The following is a 20496-nucleotide window of genomic DNA, read 5'->3' on the forward strand; positions in this document are numbered from 1 at the left end:
GCATATAGACTTCTTCAAAGCATTCATTAAAAGCTGCTGTCATAATTGGAATCCAGCTAAATGTATTTATACTAAACAGCGTAAAATTGTCTACTATTTCTATTGATACTTTTAATTAAGCATTCCTTTAACTCTTGTTTCATAAGCAAACTAAGACTACTCAGAGATAAATACTCATTCTCAATTACTCATTTTGATTGAAGGGCTAGCTATTTTTCTACAAAATTACTTTCCATAATGTCATTCAACTATGAGTAGGATCTTGCCCTATCAGCCTTCTGTCAATAATAGTGATAATAATGTCAATAATCTCTGTCACTGATTATCCAGAAGCCCTTACCATTAAAGTGATTATAAAACTTCACATTTCAACCTTTGCCATGCAAGTCTTTTTTCATCTTTGAATTAGGAGAATATAAATCTTTCTAACCCTTTAAAGCAAAAGTATGTATGGTTTAGGCTTCAGTACAGCTGTTTTGTAATGTCGTCAGATCCAGAAAAAAATGTCTAAAATATTCAAATCAGTGGTGTGTTGTGCTGGAAGTTATCCAGTAATCTAGATCACAGAAGTATGCCACTTCTATCTCAATTATTTGTATCTCGTGTTTGAGGGTACAGCTCCTTGTAAGATAGCATATGAGTAAGAAAAATGTAAATTAATGAAATCACAGCAATGAATATTAACATAAAAAGTAATCAGAATCCTTCCCCTAGAAAGCGGATGGCACATAATGATACGTAGATCACTCTGAATTCAAAAGACCCTATTTTGAGCCCAAGATGCACTGTTTCTTTCGTATTTGAAATGTTTCATACTTAAAATGTAAAACAGCTGTTTCAGACTAACTCAGAATGGTTCAGAAATGAAACATTCTGTACATTCCTAATACAGATGACACAGGATTATCCTCATCTGCCTCCTGCTCTCCTAAAATGCTCTTTTTGCAAGGCAGTGACCCATTAAGATTCAAAAACAGCAGGCCTAATATCTTCTTTGTCTGTCTGTCCTCGAATTCTTTGAAGTAATTTAGTACTATATTAACTTTCCTGAATGGAACTTTTTCAGAAATTTTGTTTGTTAATATCTGAATGCTTTGTCGCTTTTTCATAAGTATAAATTCATTACTTAGGAACTGTATAGGACAACATTAATGAAAAGTTGGCAATAATATTAAATATTTCCTTTGTTTTCAGCAGCACAATGGAATGAAGTTTACTGTGAAAGGAGCTCATAATCATAATCAAGGGAGCGGATACAGCTCTGCCAGTAATGGAGCTATAAGGCAGCCAGTTAGCAACAGAGGTCATCACCAACACAACCGTAATATTTGGAGGAGAAAGAAGTACAGGGACAGTTTGCCTATTAGCCTTAGCAGATAATGGCCAACTTCAGAATCCTCTTTAGACTAATGCAGTGTGTGTGATACTGCTCTGGGGGGATTTGAGACCAGCACTGAGTACATCTGTCTGTGGATGTTGCCAAGTATCTGCATCCAACGTTTGCATGTTTCTTGTGTGGTGGTGGAGTCCATCTTAAAAGAAATAATTGTGCTTATCGTGAAGCCTTATTAACTGTGGAAGTTTGTCTTCTGCCTATCCATGATTATTACAGTGCTGAAACAGCTCTGGTAAGACTATTGGGAGGACCATAAATGCTGTGGCACTTTGCTGTAGCTGCATTTGTTCATAATTGGTTGTTTTGTTTTCTTGGAAGGATAATGGGTAGCTTGAATGTTACTTTCCATTGCAAAACTTTATTTGTGGCATTGTTCACCACCTTCCCATTCCTTCTAAAAATGGTTTTGTTGCCTTACATCAAACATAACGTGCAATAACTTGGAATGTTTTATTCATATTTTCATGAAAATATTTATGGAATGGAGGGTGTGCACATATGCACACACATCTGTGTGTGTGTGTATGTGTGTGTGTGTGTGATTTTTGTTTGTTTTTACAGATCCTTTCCCAAGTTGCATTTTCTAAGTTGGGTTCATGCTTCTGGTGGATTAGCTGAGCAATCACTTTAACACATCAAGCTGATAATATTGACGCTTCCTAATTTGTAGTGGAACTGTTGGTCTGGCTTATGTATTTATAACAATTATTGAGTTAAAAGGCTTTTGACTATTTAGCTCACTAGTCTGGCATGTAATATTAAATTCAATCTAATGAGCTAGAATACCATCTAATGCTCTTACAGATCTCATGTTTATTTTAGTGGGGATCATGTAGAAAAATTTGAATCTTCAGCTTATTTCCTACAGCTGAACAAAAATTACTATTACAAATCTATATATATATATACACACACAAACTAGATTTGTAATAGTAATTTTATTTATATATATATATATATAAAAATATATAATTTAGCCATCCATTCATCCCTGACTTTTAACTGCAAGCTACAGATACCGTTCATCAATTTTATTTACCTTCTGATTGCTTGGGCCCAAGTATTGTTGTTAAATAAAGCATCCAACTTAAAGAATGTGGAGAAAGGACTGTGTAGTGATTCCATTAAGGAATCTGATTAGCAGCCTGCATTAGTTCTGTTGAGAGCAACTACCTAAAATGTACCTTCTGGCTTCTCTATGCATTCTGAAATTTTAGTCTGTTGTTTTGTAAAGAACACAGCCCAGTGGTAGTGAGATGATCTGTATGGCAAGCAACTGATTTAAAGATGCATACAGGTATACTATGCAAGTGTGTATCATCATGGCAACTTGTTAATTTTATTTTAAAGCCCCAAATTGTGTATATGGCCTAGCCCTAAATTTAAGAAGTACCATGTTTCTTACTATCATTTACTGCATATTTTTCATGTTTTTTCTTCTTTTGTTAAAAAACAAGTTCTTAAAATTTTCAAAGCACTGTATTTAGTTATTCTGCTTGAAGAAATTCTACCTTGACATCTTAATTGTATATGGAAATTAATGTTCTTAAACAGTGAATGTTTGACACAGAATGGTCAGAAGCTGATGTAGCACATGCTAGAAAAAATGTTCAAAACAAATGCAGGGCTTTTGAATAGCACTAGAGAAGAAATTGCAACATTCCAAAGCAGAGTAGCACATTTTGTCTACAATTCATCTTGATCTAGTGTTAAATATCTTTTAAATTGATTGTAAGATAATCAGAAAGACAGGCATAAAATACAAGGTTTACTATACTAGCCAGCATCTGTATGGAAAGATATATGAAGTTTGCAAGTATAAGGAAAATATGAACAAGACAATTACTGAAAATGTACACTGTGGTTGTTTATCTCTATCTGCAAGTTGCCCAGTCATACTCCTTATCACAGGTTATATATTATTTCCTCTGGGAATAACTCTTGAACCATCAAACTATGTTCTATACATACACGGGTTTTTATGCCCCTCTTATACTGAAGCTCCTTAAGTATACTACCCACCTTAAAAAAAAAAAAAAAAAGCCTCTCCTGAAGATTCCTTCCTTCCCCAAAGCAACATTTGATAATATTATCAACCTCAGGTTGATAATACTTCAGGTGAACAGTAATTGTACAACAAATAAATAGTAAGCAGATTGTGAATTGCCAAAACCTCAGCTCGATAATGGAATCAGTATTTTTGCTTTGATTATTTTTCAACCTTTTGAAAGGCTCGTAGTAGAATCTGGTACAGTAAGAGATCTAAACTTGAATAAACCATTCAAGGGCTGATTATAGACCTATAGTCATTCTACATGCTAGCAATATTACTATGAATCTACATTATTGAAATATTGATGTTCTAAGTAGTTCCATTTAAAAGCAGGATAGACTTAAAAGAAGCAGATATCATGTCCCATTCAGTCATGATTAACCATAAATTGCACTGGCTACCACTCTGGTTACATTCAATGCCTCTGTGGATGGCTGATTAAAATATCATGTTCAGATTCTTTTTTGTGTGTAATAACAATGTGGGAAGCTAAAAATACATATTTTTATGTGAAGTTTTGTATTCTTTGATTTTTAATAAATTTTCAAGGCAGGTATGTCCATGGTGTAATGTAGCTTTCTTCATCTGTCACTGTGATCTTTTTATTTGCATTGTGTTATCACAATTATGTTTTATAATCAAAGCAAAATTCCATTTGATCCAGTATTTTGTATATCAGGGTGTCTAACCAAATTATACTAAGATGTTCATAAAAAGGTAATGAGAGATAGCCATCCCTTTTGGTGTTCTGAGATAGATTGTCTTTGAATCTTGATAGAGGTAAGCCAATCCTGATGTTCTTTCATGACAATTTCCTTGAGGGTAAACCTTCACAAAATTTTCTGTAAGGTTATGGTAGGCATTCCAATTTGTATACAGTGTAACTTTGGGGCTACAACTATTACATCCAAAATTATTGAACTAGATCAGCAGTGTATTAAAGTTACTTTGGAAATATTAAAGCAAAGATGCAAAATAGATGTTGCAAAACATGTATGCGTGAGTGGAATATTTCAGATTTCAGTTAATGAAAAACTCCTATACTCTTGAGGCTAGGTTTTCGAATGACTTATTATGAACTACATTTTTCCTAGGCTGCATTATTGACATATAATTTGTTAAAGTATGCTAGCAGTAACCTTTATAGTATCTTAACTGCTCTTAAGAATGCTCCATTTTCATATCATTTAATTAAGCAACATTCATACATACATGACCAGCTGCATGCTTTTTATGGGAAAATCATATCTTCATTATTTGACAGCATTAAAACATTAATACAGGTAGTCCTCGCTTACTGACCACTCGCTCAGCGACCGTTTAAAGTTACAACGGTGCTGAAAAAGGAGACTTACGACCAATTCACTGTAAAAGGTACTTTCAGAACTTACCATGTGGTGTTAATTGTACGTATGCTATTAAGATTAAGCTATGGAAACAAAATTATGAGGGGAAAGGGTATTAACTCTTCCCCTTGTTCATTGTGGTTCCTGGGACAATTCCCCAAGTCTTTACCTTTGGTAAAGATTGGCTCATTTTCATATATATATTAATACATTACACAGAATGTCTCCATAGCCATTTCTCCATTTTCTAGCATAAATCACGTTGAAATTTTACGAATACTGCAGGAATATCCCTTTTTGTGGGAGCCAGAATATAATTCGTATGGATATTATAATTTAGAAAATTGCACATAAAAAAAAGAACTAAATGCCTTCTAAATAAATGGCTGCTACAAAAAGCATGGAAATTATAAGTTAATTTATAAGTTATAAGTCTTTTGTTAGGTAAATATCAGTCTATTAAAAATTCAGGCCTGTTTCACAGGGTTGGTGTGTGCTTGTATGATGTCACAATGCTCTGCTGCTTTCAGAGGTTTTTGTAAATTGAACCAATGAACTTTCAGTTCAACTACTACTACAAAGAAAATGTGAGAAGAATTTTGTAGTGTTTGCTCCAGAGCTGTGGGTGATTGGAATCCCATGGCTAGGAACTCCTGCCATCTCCAGGTTCCTTGGCATTTAATTTCCTCAAAGCTGCTTTGGCAGGCTCCCTGTTCTTTCAGAGCAAACATAAATTCTTGGATGAAGACACCAGATCATTTTTGCTCAATGTAAACAGAAGAGGGTTGAATAACTCCCTCATTTGCCAGCTGGGGAGATACATTTTAGCACATCTTCACTGGACTTTCCTTGTTCCTGTTTCTTCTCCCTCCCCCACCATAGCGAGTCGTGAGTGCATTTCTTAGGGTTTATTTAGCAAAAAACTCGTGGAAATGCGCTCAGCCTAATACAGTGTACTTATTTCAACTTGGGCTCTGCAGAGAGCCAATCTTCCTGTATTCTCTATGCTGACCTACAATGAAAAAGGCATCCGCTCTCTGAGTGTTGTGCAAATGGTTTCTACTTCTAAAAATACAAGCAGCTTAGCAGGGGCTTTAGCTGTTTTAGGCGGCTGAGTGCAGTATGGTGCTTTTTAAACAAAAGAGTAAAATCAGCATACAGCATGCGAGTATTTTCAAACCACTAGCTGTGCTTCTGAATTAGGAACAAAAGCTGGAACCTCACTCAGTCCAAAGGTAGGGCTTTGCCGTGGCTGTAAGGCTGGAGCTGATTGCAGAAGGAGCCTAATTATCAGGGACTACCTTGGGCAAATGTGTCTGAAAATGAGTACCTTCATCCCCATCCCTGTGTGTGATTGCTAATTGAGCAATATCTGTAAAAAGTTGTCATCTAATTTATCTAGTGAAATGCCCCCATCTCAAATAGTTCCATGCTATGAGCTTTATTGAGAGCCAGTTTGGTGTAGCAGTTAAAAGCTCTGGGCTACAAACCAGGAGACCGTGAGTTCCAGTCCTGTTTTAGGCACCAAGCCAGCTGGGTGATTTTGGATCAGTCACTCTCAGCCCTAGGAAGCAGGCAAGGGCAAAACACCTCCAAAAATGTTGCTAACTGCAGGGAATTGTCCATGTAGTTGCCAAGAATCAAAGCTGACTTGAAGGCACCTGAAAAAAGTAAAAAAAAAAAAAAAAGGCTTATTACATAACATTTTAGCCCATTTGGGATTTGCAGGCTGCTGTGGTAAAAAAAAACCTGTTGCTTCCTTAAGGCTCCATAGTTGGCAATCTCTTGAAATTATACTGGTGTAACCGTTCTATTATGGATTTGTGTTTAGGCAAATGTGCAAGTCTCTTGAATTTTCTTTTAGGGTAAATTTGGGGGGGGGGCATCTTAGTTTTAGGGATCTCTCTCTCACACACACACGTGTGTGTGCACACACACACATATAGTACATGAGAATTACCGTTGTCCTAGATTCTCCTTATGTATATTCACTACATAATGAAGACACAAGGAAATAATTGCAGAATATGGCACTTTTTTTAAAAAAAGAAAACAATTGTCCGTCATATGCAAAATGTTTATAAGGATTTTAAGGATATTTATCTTTCTTGCTCATGTTTATTGGTCTTACTACCGAAAGAGGGCAGTCTTGCATTAGCTTTCCTTTCTTACTAAAAATATAAAATATGCTGCTCTCCTAGTCTGTTCATTTTTGCATCTTTGTTATTCTTTGTGTTTGCTTTTTTTTTGTTGTTTCCCTGACTCTGAATCCAATCCAAATAACCTGGAAACTGGTTTTTGGTTTGGGGTTTTTTTTGTTTTTGTTTTAAATCAAAGAATAATTTGAAGAAATAAAAATACTGAATATTGACAGGATGTAAACAAAGTGCAGACATGCTGGGCAATCGTGTTGGACAAACCAGAGTCCTGTTGTCAATGGTAGGAGTTTAAGTGAGTCCAGCTTTTCTCCACAACCCTCCTCAGCCTTGGACGATAAACAGAGGCTGAGAGCAGCTTTATGAATGCAGCAGTGTCCTCGGGAAGGGAGTCAAAAAAGTTAAGATAGAAGCCATCAATCAAAATCCATGGGGTTGCCATCTTGGCTTTTTGAACCTTCCCTGAGGACACCGCTGCATCCATGAGGCTGCCATATTGATGTTTGTGACCACCACCTTGACTTTTTTTTTTTTCATTTTTGACCCCCTCCTTGCAGATACCCCTGCAGAACAGATAGGATCAGCTTTGTTGGCTGAGGGAACAGCATGTTGAACATTGCTTATTTTTGATAAAGTTCAAGATTTGGTTTACTCATTCCAAAATAAAGGAGAAAGCCTTGTAGGGCAAAAAGTGGAAAATGTGCTATACCCTACCCCCTAACCAGGGAATGAAGAAAAGCTAAAGCTCATTTTCTATTTGCCTGCAAAGCAACTATTAAGGGAGACGGGTACGCTTTTCTGTCTGTATCTTTCAGCAGTTCTTCACATTTATTTTGCTTGGAGCAACCACCTTCCTGGTTTATGATTCAAGTGAATGCTGTTCCAAGTAGAATGTGATGCTTGTTTGAAAAGGCCTTCAAACAATAATACCTTTTCAGGCAGGAAGCATTGGTTTGTCCTTGCAGGCTCTAAGTCCCTTAAGTGTAGAAACCAGTTGAGAAACTTTTAGAATCCCAATTATGTCAGTAGGGCACAATTCTTTTTATAAAAGTACTCTTGTGAATAAAAATGATTGTGCTAACAGAGAGTTTCTATATTCAGAATAGCTCTCATTTTCAGAGAGTGATGGATATGTTTCACCTTTGATTGGTTATTTCAAATTCTCAACTGATTTCCTCAGGCAATTCTCCTGGTACTTACAAAGAGTAGAATTATGTAATGTCCTGCATGTGTGTGTTTAAAGCCATACATTGGGATCTCAAATTGCTTACCCTGGCATGGACTTTCTCAAATTTCTGCTATATTTCCATGTTTTCCCAAAGCTGTTCTTCAATGGTTTTGAACTATTACTTTGAAAAATAAGAAAGGGTCTAGATAATCTGTTTCTTCCAGGGTCCTATGAAGCTGTAGCCCAGCCCCCTTCTCAAAAACCTTCCCTAAATAGGTAAATTGTCCAGAATGTTGGGTCCAGTGATGGCTTCTTGAGAAGAGAACGTATCACCACCTCCTTCAAGGCAGGTGGATCCATCCCCTTCCTCAAAGAGGCTGACGCTACTGTATGTACTCAACCACATGCCACCACTTGGGCAGCCAGGAAGGGTATGGATCTAATGGATCAGGTTAGCAATCCCAAAGACCCCATCTACCTCCTCAGAAGTTACAGGTTCAAATTCATCCCAGCTAACCATGTAAGACTGTGCCTCAGTCTCAACAGGATCTGCACAGTCAGACTCCAACTCTGACGATCTACACACACCTAGAATATTATTCACAGTGGCCCAACAGATGATCCTGTGCCGCTGCCTTCCCCACCAAGTAATGGGTCATCTTAAAAAGGGTTGAATAAATACCAACCCATATTGATGGCTATCTGCAGATGCCATAAGAGAAGAAATATGTTTTGTTGTTCTTATTGCCCCAATGTAATCCCTAACGTGGGCTCTTACTCATGTTTGATGAGATCCATTGCTCACCATTCTCCAATGGCTCTCTATCTCTTCTGGAATTTAATCTTTTGGAGCACTTCAGAAAAGCAAGGAGCACCTCTGGATTGATGCATAGTGAAAGGTACATAAGATCAATCTGATCCTAGGCCCTTGTCATATGCCCATTATAGGCAGTCACCATGGCCTCTGTTGAACTGCCCACTAGATCCTCAGGGAAAACCCCGAGCTCCCTATGGACCCCATCAGAGTTCATTAGTCACTTAGGTTAAACTGAGCTAATAGGTCTACATTCTGCTACTCCAACCCTTGATGAGCCCCCCTGCCCCCAACCTCCCTCCTGTTAGCAGTAGCAGTAGCTTAAGCAGTAGCTTAAGCACCTGCAACTTCAGTGTTATCTCACAGAAGAAAGTAAATCCAAAAGTAATTGATAAATAATATTTAAGAAATGGTCCCTCTTGTCCAGTATCTTGTTTCCCATAAGCAGGACATTAGCCAGCTGCGGCTGCTCAACAGCTGACATTGAGAAGTATACTGTCTCTGAACTGGAAGGTTGCATATAATTGATAATAGTCATTTATTAGGATGGAACAACTACTTCCTGCTCGTAGGCTCCAAATCAGCCTTCACTTCCTGTGACCTCAGATAATGTAGTGATGTAGAATCATAGAATTGGAGGGATCTATTTAGGCCATTGAGCCCAACTCCCTTGTTCAGTACAAGAATCCAGATTAAAGCACCACAGACAGATGTGATGAACACATTTAGTGAAGGGAACTCTGGCTAATTGGTTCCATAATTGAACTGCTCTTAGAGTTTGGATTTTTTTCCTCTAACATTCAGTCAGAATCTGCTTTCCTATAACGTTATTCTATGTCTTGTCCTCCAGAATGAGAGAGAACAGAATAAAGTGTAGATTTATTAACCTCTTCTGTGTGACATCCATGCAGATATTTGAAGAGTACTATCATACCCCCTCAGATATTTTTTCTCAAGTCTAAGCATACTTCCTTCTCTTCATAGGAATTTCTAACCCCCTGATCATACTTTTTGCCTTTCTCTGAACCTGTTCAGATATCTCTGATTTCTTCAAGTTTTGTACCCAGAACTGGACAGAGTAGTTGAGGTGGAATAAAGTGGAACAAAGTAGAATGATTTTAAAAGTGGAATAAAGTAGAATGATTCCTTCCCATGATCTGCAGCCTAAAGCTCTATTTGCCAAACCTGGCTAATATTCAGCTTGTAACCAGTAATCTAAGACTATTTGTACAATTATTACAAAGGCTGGGATCCCCATCCTCTCCATGTGCATTTGTTTATTATTCAATAACTTCAAATTAAACACTCTCCCCAATTTTATATTTTTATTTTCTCTTCATTTCTTTAATATGTTAAAATTGATCTGAACTTTATTTCTGAATTTTATTTCTGTGTCCTATGGTGCTAACTATCCCACCCAATCTTTGATAATTTGCATCTGCAATTTTGATAACATTCCCTCTACTTCTTCATCTAAATCATTAATGAAAATATTGAAGAGTAGAGGATCCAGAACTGATCCTTGTGGCATTCCACATCTCTCCAATTCGATCTGGATCACTGATGGGCACTCAAGTATGATTTGCAAGAAAACTATGTATCCATTTAATTGCCATGCCATCAAAGAGGCATGAGACTATAGGAATGGGAAAGTTTAATTACCCCTTCAAATAATGGGCTGCACAACTGGAAGTCATAATGGATTTGTCATCAACTTTCCTGAAATCAAGATATATTATTCTCACAGCTGTTAGTGAAGTTACCTGATCAAAACAATTAGATATGTTTAGTCTGGCAAGATCTGTTCTTGACAAATCTATTCTGGTAATTTCCACATTGCTTTCAAGAAACTTACAGATCAATGTTTTTATGATCTGTGCAGAATCTTCCCAGATATCAATGTCAGACTGACTGATCTTTAGTTTGTTGGAGTTCCTTTTCCCCCTTTTTGACAATATTTTCTCTTCCCCAGTCTTCTGGGACCTCACCAGTTCTTCAGTATTTCTCAAGGTTAATACACTGGGGTTTTTCCTAGTTCCTTCAATAGTTTAGAATGCAGTTCATCTGGTCCTGGAGATATCAGCTTATTCAAATCATAGAGGTATCTGCTGATAGTATTTCAGTCAATTTCAAGCTTCATTCCTGCTTTTCACAATTTCCTGACAGAACACATACTTTTTTGTTGAAGAAGAATGAACCAAAATATGAGCTGAGGACTTCTGCCTTTCCTTTGTTACCTATTATTTTATCATCTTTATGGAGCATCTTGTATATTGATTCTTTTCCTTTTCTTTTGAACATATCTATAGGAACCCATTTTATTATTCTTATCAGCCTGGACTAACATCAGCTCATTCTAAGATTTTACTTTACGATAAGAATGGCACTTCCATTTCTGAGCTGCAAAAGTCTGAACAATCACCAGATGTCCACCAAGAAATACAGATAGGAGAGAGAGACTTTGCTGCTATCTAGCTGAGGTCCACATCTTTGCCATTTAGATCTGAAAGCCCTAACTTCCACTGCCTCAGCTAACATCTCTTTTCTGCTTTCCCTATTCTTTAAAGGAGAAAGTAGTTAGAAAGACAAGTAGAAATTTCTTGGAAGGGCCATCCTTGGCAGAACTTGCATTGCATAAGCTATCCCTTCCCTATGGTCTGAAACATCTTTGAACATCTGCAGTTTGTTTTTCATCCTCATGTTCTCCTTGGTTTGGTGGGTGACAGTAGACAACAACAATGTTGCTGTCATTTGTTCTTTAACTTATTTTAATCCAGATGCTTTCTAGAGCATTGCTAAATTTATCACTTGAATTTGTGAGCAGGAATGGATATGTTAAATCATACAGTACATTCCTCTTCCCTTTCTATTGCTTCCCCACCCCACTTGTAAAACAAATTGTATCCTTCAGTTGCTATATTCCAACCACAGCCGTCATCTCACCAGTTGCCGTTATTCTTAATAAATCATATTTGCCTTTCACTATTAGGAGCTCAAACTAATATTGTTTACTTCCAGTTCTCTGAGATGCCAAATCCAGTCTAAACATCTGGCTGACTGTGCGACCAACCACTACCACCACCTCTACCATCATACACTGACACTCTTTTTTATGCATGGTGGCTCTTCCCATGTATACCCTTGCTATCCTGACTGGTTCACTTACAGAAATCCAGCTCTGCAGGGGGTGGGGGAGGGAGTGAAGGATCTATATACACTTTCAATAAGAACATACACTATGGTGGATTATTACAATAATAATTTTTATGTTTGTTATATTTAATGTTTCTTAAACATTCATGAGTTACTAGCCTAAGGCTACAATCCTAAAGACCCTTACTTGACTGTAAGCCCCACTGAAAACAATTCTTACTTTTGTGAAAACAGCATAGGCTGTATATCATCGATTTAAGAAGTCCTACCCTAGACTTTGCAAATTGGGTGTATGCTATAAATTAGATGCAGATGCATGCCTGTGAGCAATTTTAATCAACATTTTAATGAAACACAAATTGCTGAAAGAAGCATTACAGAGAGACTTCAAGTAACTTGCCAAAGATGCAAGAATCACGATGCTAGTTCACAGTTCAATAAACAGGGAGCAATTTCACCTCTTTAAAGTACATTAGGGGAGCGGGAGGGGAGAGAGGTGGAATAATGATTTTCAAATCTGGTACTGTTGTCAGCATTTCAGAATAATATTTCTTACTCTAATGGTTGTCCCTCAGTATGCCCTTGATGCTGATGCACTGGAAGCTGAGATGTGTTTTTTTTCCTCCATTGGGAATGAGATGCTATTTTTGAGAGACAATGAAGTAGCAAACAATTGGGCAGTCCAGCTTAAACCCCATGACTTGATACCAAGGTTCTAAATGTAGCCTTTTCTAACAGTTTATCTGGTGGGACAAGAATGGGGGAGAAAAGGAAATCTCTTCAAGAGTCAGCTGGAAATCTTCCAAAACATCTCCCACTTTCAGAAATCGCATGGTGGTATGCCTTGCCAGATCCTTGCTTCCCCATATTTGTTTCTTCCTTGCTTGCTCTAAGGATCTTTCTCCTGGGAAGTCAGCATAACATAGAAGGTCAGAGAAACCATTGTGATGAGTAGCTTGAACCCTGTATCAGTCATAAAAGTCTACCATTTTTCTATAACCAGTTCCAAGGTAGTTCCAACACAACAGCAATAATAACTTTCAAAACAGGGATGTCTGAAGAGAAGACTAAAACCCCCAACCATGGAGGCATGTGATGTGCATAAAAAGAGGGTGGGGCACTGAACATGGCTGCCACCTTACTTTTTTCTTACTCCCCTGGAGCTGCCTCTGCTTCAAAATTAAATCTGAGCAAATCAAACAGAAATAGTGCTAGAATTCAGTGGATATTTTTACAAAGACAGAGCATTTTTTAAAAAAAGTTTACAAACTTGCACAGATGTGACATCAGTACAAAGTTCTAACTTCCCTAAGGAAGGAATCCACAGGTGGAATGCCACCACCTGTCCTCAGTTCCCAGCTGCCTGGGCCCAGATCTACTTTCAGTTTCCTAGCACTCTTGCCATATTTGATCAGCAGTGTAGGAAGTCTACTCACCATCACTTACAAGGACTTCAGCTATGCTTGGTGAGAGTGTTAGCTGCTGAGCCCAGGAGACAAAATAGATTTGAGCTCCTCTCTTCTCTAGCCCAGTGTTTCTCAATCTCAGCAATTTTAAGATATGTGGACTTCAACTCCCAGAATTCCTCAACCAGCCAACTCCGATTCTGGGAGTTGAAGTCCACACATCTTAAAGTTGCTGAGGTTGATACAGACCGCTCTAATCTATGACATCCTTACCAATCAAGACAACTTCTGCATAATTGCCTAGTTTTTTTTTCTTTTTTTGAAACAGAAAATGAAATAGGCTTTAGAAACAGCCTATTTCAAACAGAGCCTATTTTATTGGCTGCAGCAGCTCTAAACCAAATTAGTTATGAAGAAGACATCAAGTTTGTGTATCTGTTTAATTTACAATGCTGAGGGTGGGAGAAGTGGATAAGGGTTCCATACTTTGCTTCCAAGTATTGTCATTATGTTAAATAGACATATGTAACCAAACTCCTCTTCACTTTATATATGATCAGTATGAATAACCAACACATGAATAAACAGGCCTCCAGATTGATCCTCAGTTATTAAACTGATTATTAGGAAAGGGAGTTTATTGTGTTCTCAGCAAGCATTATGTAATTTGCTCTGTGCCTTTTATCTGATAACAGCTAGGCCTTGTTCTTTCATTCTTTTTATATTTCATTGCAGCACTGAGTTCAGCTGTTTGTAGTTTCATACTCAGTTGGAGCTAAAATGAAACTGTGTTTAAAAACCTAAATTATCCTTTGATAGTGGCAGCAGCCTTGGACTGAAATATCTGATGCAGAAAACTTCGTGTCTCAGATGGGGCTGATTCTCTGAACTTGTACTGATAAATTAATTGGGGTATGTGTCCATTTTTTCTTTTCTATACATGGTTGTTGAACTTTCTGCCTTGGGAGTAATAATAACAGCTGTAGTCTCTGGATTGGCAGCTGGAATTGTATATCGTAGGCAGGATATGGCAATTTTCATTATAAAAAGGACTAATGTTACCACAGTGGTCAGTTCTCTTTCTCTCACTACCTATTGCTTCCTGTCACCTTTGGGCCATGACTGTCATCACTACCTTTTTTTAAAATATTATTTTAAAATCAAGGATACCATTTAAAAGATCACCTGAAAAAGAAATAGCAACATGCCAAGAGGAGGCTGAAATTTAGTGTATGCTGAGGAAATAATAGAACAAATTGCTGGATGACCGTCCTTTGCTCCATGCACAAAGAAGCTAGTTGGAGTGATCTGGCTGAGTGGGCAGAATTTCAGGGAAGGGAAAGAGTGATAGTTTAAGCCTCAGCGAACTGTATGGGAAGTTCTTACAGGCTCCATCCCACCTGCTGGTCAGAAGGTCCTCATACCAGGGCTACAGGTGTTCAGATTTCTTCAATGTACTTTGTATATTGATCCAAAGGTTTACCCTTGAGACCATTTAAATTTAAGATGCAGCTTCCACCACCATCTGGTATAATTGGCCATAGTGGGATGTTGACATAATAACTGCTATGGGTAAGAAGTCTTAGAGATCAGTGGAAAACTAGCATGTTTATTTTGTTCTGTCTCTTGAGTGGGTTCTGGTGTGTCATTGCCAGCTACTGGGGACTGAGCACAGTATCCTCATGGAGGAAGCAGGGACTGGAAGAACTTCCTTTTATCTGCAGCTGCTACACAGATCAAAGAACACACATTGTGTGATGCATTAAGGCATCATGAGCTGGAACTGGAACCTTGTGTTGATTCTTTGGTCATTTCACTCTTACATGGAAGGCCCTTATCTGGGGCTGGCACTTCTCCACAGCCTTTTCGCATTGCTCACAAATCAGCTCTAGATCTCTGTTTCCTCACAGCATCATCTATTTTCAGCAGCTGAGCTGATTCCTGGCTTAGCTGATTTATTTCTGGTGTATCTGAAATCACATTTAAGAAATGACATTTCTGTTTACAGTAATGGTGTTAAGCAGAGGTTTTGGGCAATCTGTTTTCCTACTGAAGGAACTGTGACCTTACCCCACCACTGGCCACTGGGAGTCAGCTGGGGCGAAAAGGACGAGAGTTGTGACTGCTAAAAATTAACATCTTAAATTTGCAAATGTGTGTTTGTCTCTTTGTTTATTTTCCTTTTGATCACTTTGCTAATTTAACTTGATAATTCATTAAATTATCTATTGGATGGGTATATATTATCCTTTTTAAAAAAATGTTTTTTTCACTGTTTTCTCTGGTTTTTTTAATGCAATGTTTTTAAAATGTTTTTGTCTGCTTCCCCATTACCTTAAGGAAGGGACAAACTAGCTGCGAAACACCAAGACTTTTCACCAGACTTGAGTTTCCTTTGAATGATTGCCCCATGAACTGCTGGTGGTGGTGAGGTGAAAGTTTTTTTGTTGTTTCAGAATCTCCCCTCTCCACTCCAACCGTTGCAGCGACATAAAACTATGGCGAAGCTTTTTGAAAAAGTGTCTGATTGTAAATTGACAGAATGCCTTTCTTACACCATTGCAAATAGCAATGGCCTTTTAAATGAAACAGAGGAATGGTGACATTGCTGGTTCAGAGCTACTGCTTTATAACAAGAGCTCAGAGGTTTCTTTTTCAGAAGTATACAATAAAAGAGAGAAATAGTGGTTTGCTATATTTTTTTTATTTTTTAACCTAGTGAGTGGGTGTGGGGGGCTTTTTTGTTGCTGCAGGACCTGCAGTGGCTTGCAGCAGGACAGTAACTGAATGATACATTTTGCCTTCTACTCACAGTTAGAGGGAAAGCACTGATGGGTTTATGGCATTCTTCGCCTGTTCTCTGTATTTTGAGGTCTGCAGGAGTGAAGATAATTGCACAGCCAGATTCAAGGTGCTTTGAAGGGACTAGGGAATAGAAATGGCGCCATGCATGTGAATGTCTAATGAATCTCAGAGCTGAACATGTGGCATTAGGCACAATGATTGCATCTCGCCCTTCCATAGGACCTATAGGATGTGGAAAGTGCTTGTGTCACAGCTGGATGACTCTCAGTTGGAGAGCTCCTGCGGATATTATTTCAACTCCAGATTTGAAATAATAATTTCATGGCCTAAGGTTCACATTTAGGCGAAGGGACTGCGTGTACTCATGTCTTTGAACATTTTTTCCAGGAAAGTGTAGTATTTTGTTTTTAAATGGCATCCTCAGAGCTGCATTAAAAATAGTGGGATTGAGAAGGAAAAAAATAAACTTAGCCATCGCCTTTCCTTTAATTAAAAAAAGAAAAATGAGAAACCTTGCAATGGTGATATATATACAGATTCATCTTGAGATTTAAATGGTACTGAATATGGGCTTTTTAGATTGGGTATTACTGTGCTCTTTCAACTTCCAAATTGCATTTCCCAATGGGACTGTCCTGGAAGTTAGCTGTTGAGGTGTAGAACCCTTATTTAGCAGAAAGAATGATTTTTTTAATGATGCCAACCTTTATCCCCATTCCCTGCCTTTCTTGCCTATGCAGGCTTACCATCATTTCAAGTCTAAGCGCTGTTTAATTATGCTGTGAAAGGATCACTGACAACAAACTGGTCTGATTGAGATTATGCTGCATGAAAACACGTACATGTACACACACATTAAAAAGATCTTTGTGGAGTCCTTGGGGTTCTCTGAGCTTGGTTGTTTTCTTGCAAACATTTCGTTACCTGGCTAGGTAACATCTTCAGTGCTAGAATGGAGTGGGGTTTGCTCTCTGTTTATATACTACAGCTTGTATTCCAAACGGGCAGACTTGCTTCCCTCCATCTGATTCATTGGCCCCATAAACTGCTGAATTTTTTTTTTATGGTGAGTGCATTTTAAGTAGAAAAGTGGGATACAAATATGTTGAAGAAATACTTTAATAAATAATTAACATCGGCATTGATCCATAAGTATAATACCCTGAAGCCCTTATTAGGGGGAGCCTTCTTATTTTGCCTGTGTAACCGGTGCATGTGAGGCTTGGGTCTGGAGGGAGAAAGCCTATATTGTGAAACAGTCTTCTTCAACCTTCCCTGCTTTGGGAAATCACCCTGCTAGTAAGTTTTGCAAAATGCAGGGGTCCTTTGGTAGGACATATCCTTTGTCTTTAGAATGAATACACAAGACACAGAGCTCATTACAGTGGGAAAAGCTGGAAGGGCATTTTTTGGTGACAAAAAGCAGTGTTTTTGTAAGAGCCACTTACTATTCTGTTTGTTTCGCCCAATTTTCTGGTCTGAATCAACGTTGCTTCATTGTGGCCCATCAGATTTTGTTTAAATTCATCCTTTTCTGCTCATCAATTGCTTGGCCCATTCTCTTATCTGTTTCACAACCCCAAATAATCAATTTCATATTCTCTTATTCAATGCTGTTCAATCCTCTGTTTAGATAAGAAGCAGAACTGTAGAAGGACTACTTGATCCATTTAATTATTAGATCCTCAGCTTCAAAGGTCAACAGAACCATCCTGTGATGGTTTCTGGGTAATCAGTTTAGTAGATTGCAAATAATCCACTTCAATGAGGCACTTCACTCTATGAAGGCATGTCACTCTGCCTTGCCATGATGAAGCATCTGTCAAAGGAATATTGCTTTGCCTTAAATTTTTTGGGGACAGGGCAGTCTGCCTCAGTCTGCCAAGCCACAATGATCACCAGGCAAAGCAGCATGGCCACTCCACTCTTCTAGGTAGAAGTGGGGCATCATTTAGGTTTGCAATATTGCTTTGAGGAGAACTTCGTTTGAATATCCAATGAAGTGTCCCTCCCAAGAATAGCACTGCCTTATTGTCTCAATTCTGGAGCATACATACCTAATGCTCCCACCTCCTCTTTTCCCCCACAATAACCCTGAAAGGTAGGTTGGCCTGATTGAGAGTGACAGGCCCAAAGTCAGTTGGGTGACATTGGGCCAATCACTGTTTCTCAGCTCAACCCACTTCACAGAGTTGTTGTTTTGAGGAAAATAGGGGGTGGGAGCATTAGGTGTGTACACTGCCTTGAGTTGACAAAAAATAAAGGCAGGATAAATAAAATAAATAAATAAAACAGAGAAAACAGTTTCTGCCCTCACATTTTCTAGCATGGGGAAAGCATAGTGCCTAATGCTGAAGATATATAGTCATAATTTTTATCAGAATAGAATAACATTTGCAGGAAAATTAGATTGTTATGAGGGAGGAAATGTGCTCAATTTCATAGGAGTTATGTTCCACTGATTTCATTTATGAAAGTGCCCATAAGTCTTTTGCTTTTCACCAGAAGGGTGTGGAAGTATAATCATTATTAGGAGATGAAATGTGTCAAAGTAGAGTCCTAATGAGCCAAAATGCCCCATCCTAAAAGAAATTGATAGGGAAGAAATATGAATTTCTGAAGGAAGGATGGAGTTCTGGGAGTTAGGCAGTTATCACAAGGACAGGAAATATCACTGACATAGTTCCGCCTCTGGTGTCCACCGGGTTTGTTCACCACAACTCCTAGCTAGCATGGCCTAACAATATTGTCTGGAAATGTATGAATTGCTTACCTGTAATTTTAGTTCTTCAAACAGTTCATTTGTGCATCAGGGAAATAGATGGTGTGCCTGTGGAGAGTCTATTAAGATCTGCAGATGAATAAAGATTATTTGTTGTGCAAATAATCACTTGAAAAACAATAGTTATAGGTAAATAAGAAATTATATTTCCTCTTCAGTGCATCTCAGTGCATCATATATACAGTACTCTGATTAATGAAATTAGCGTAGTGGGGTAGAGGTTGAGTAGCCAAAATGACTGATAAATATTCCCTAACTGATTATAAGGCAAGCCTTTAAGATTTAAAAGAAGAAATTTACCTATAAAGGGGAAGAGGACAGATCAAGTATTTATAAAATGGGAGAAGAAGGTCCACTTCTAAGCATACAAGCATGTCCTAGATGACTTGTACAATCAATGCATCTGAATCTTTGGATACATCTAAGAGGAATTAACCAATAAATTGTAATGAGTCCAAGAATAAGTTGCACCAGATTCTGACGTACCATAATCTCTGCAGTACCTTAGTAATCAGTGAGATGGGAAGGAAAGCATTGATTACAGCTCTCAACTGTACAGGATGCATCCCTTCTCACTTTAGATTATATCCCCACTTCAGTATTAGGAACACCGTGCTTTTATCTAAGAAGTAAACAAATTTATCATTGCCATTCCACATAATCTGAAAAGTTGTCCAGTCGCTTTGGGATAACATACCCACTCATTTGATGCAGGAGGTTAGTGATAAGTCTAACAGTTATCTTTTAGAAGCTAGATCACTCTGGGAACCTGTCAGTTGTACATCTGTAATGGTATGAGAGAAAGACCTTGAGAAATGGGGCAAAGAGATGCTGTCTAGGGAATGGTCAGATAAGAGAGGGCATAGCCCGCAGCTGCATAATGGGTGGAAAAAGAGGCTCAGAAGGATCCCTCCCTAACTTCTGAGGCTGTAAAGGAGACAGCGGGAGATTTGTACTTTCAGACTTGCAAGGTTCTGTTAATGTAGCCTTACAATAATGTAGAATTAGCTCATCTGGTTGTGTTTCCTGTCTGGTCTACCTGGGAAGGCTGACAACATCTGTTGTGGAAATGTTGGGTTTGATCATCAACTCCAAATCAGCAGGATCAAATAGAGGAACAAGGAGAACATCCTTAAAATTGCTTTTTGGGATAATAGTTCACTGAGTGTTAGTTCTGATCTGAACAATATGGGTGTGAGAACAGAAAGAGATTCAAGACTGGAGATTGCTTTGATGGTTGATAAACTCCCAGAGGTGGGTTCAGCTGGAACTCTACTTTGAATCCAACTTGCATAATTAAAAGCTCCCAGGTGTCTGTGGTAATAGCCTCCCATGCTGATACAATGAATGGAATGAACCCCCCCACCCCAGCAAATGGAACTTGTGATCTCCCAGTATCAAGGTGCCCCATGGAGGA

At 38.2% G+C, this 20496-nt stretch overlaps 1 protein-coding gene across 2 annotated transcripts in view; it reads left to right on the forward strand.

Moving 5' to 3' along the window:
* The window catches only part of TENT4A (terminal nucleotidyltransferase 4A), a 36988-nt gene extending 32568 nt beyond the window's left edge, over positions 1 to 4420 (forward strand). Inside the window, exon 12 of one of the 2 annotated variants that reach the window (XM_015889213.3) lies at positions 1198 to 4420. In XM_015889213.3, coding sequence (XP_015744699.2) covers positions 1198 to 1380 — 183 coding nt within the window. In that variant the 3' untranslated portion in view covers positions 1381 to 4420. Of the gene's footprint in view, positions 1 to 1194 lie in introns of both variants that reach the window. The other variant, XM_088131373.1, reaches the window with a different exon arrangement.
* Positions 4421 to 20496: the final 16076 nt, after the last annotated feature.

This window comes from Python bivittatus, unplaced genomic scaffold (genome assembly GCF_059951505.1).
Source record: "Python bivittatus isolate LINGU-HERP-01145 unplaced genomic scaffold, Pbiv_v1 ctg000960_np1212, whole genome shotgun sequence".
NCBI classification, from domain to species: domain Eukaryota; kingdom Metazoa; phylum Chordata; class Lepidosauria; order Squamata; family Pythonidae; genus Python; species Python bivittatus.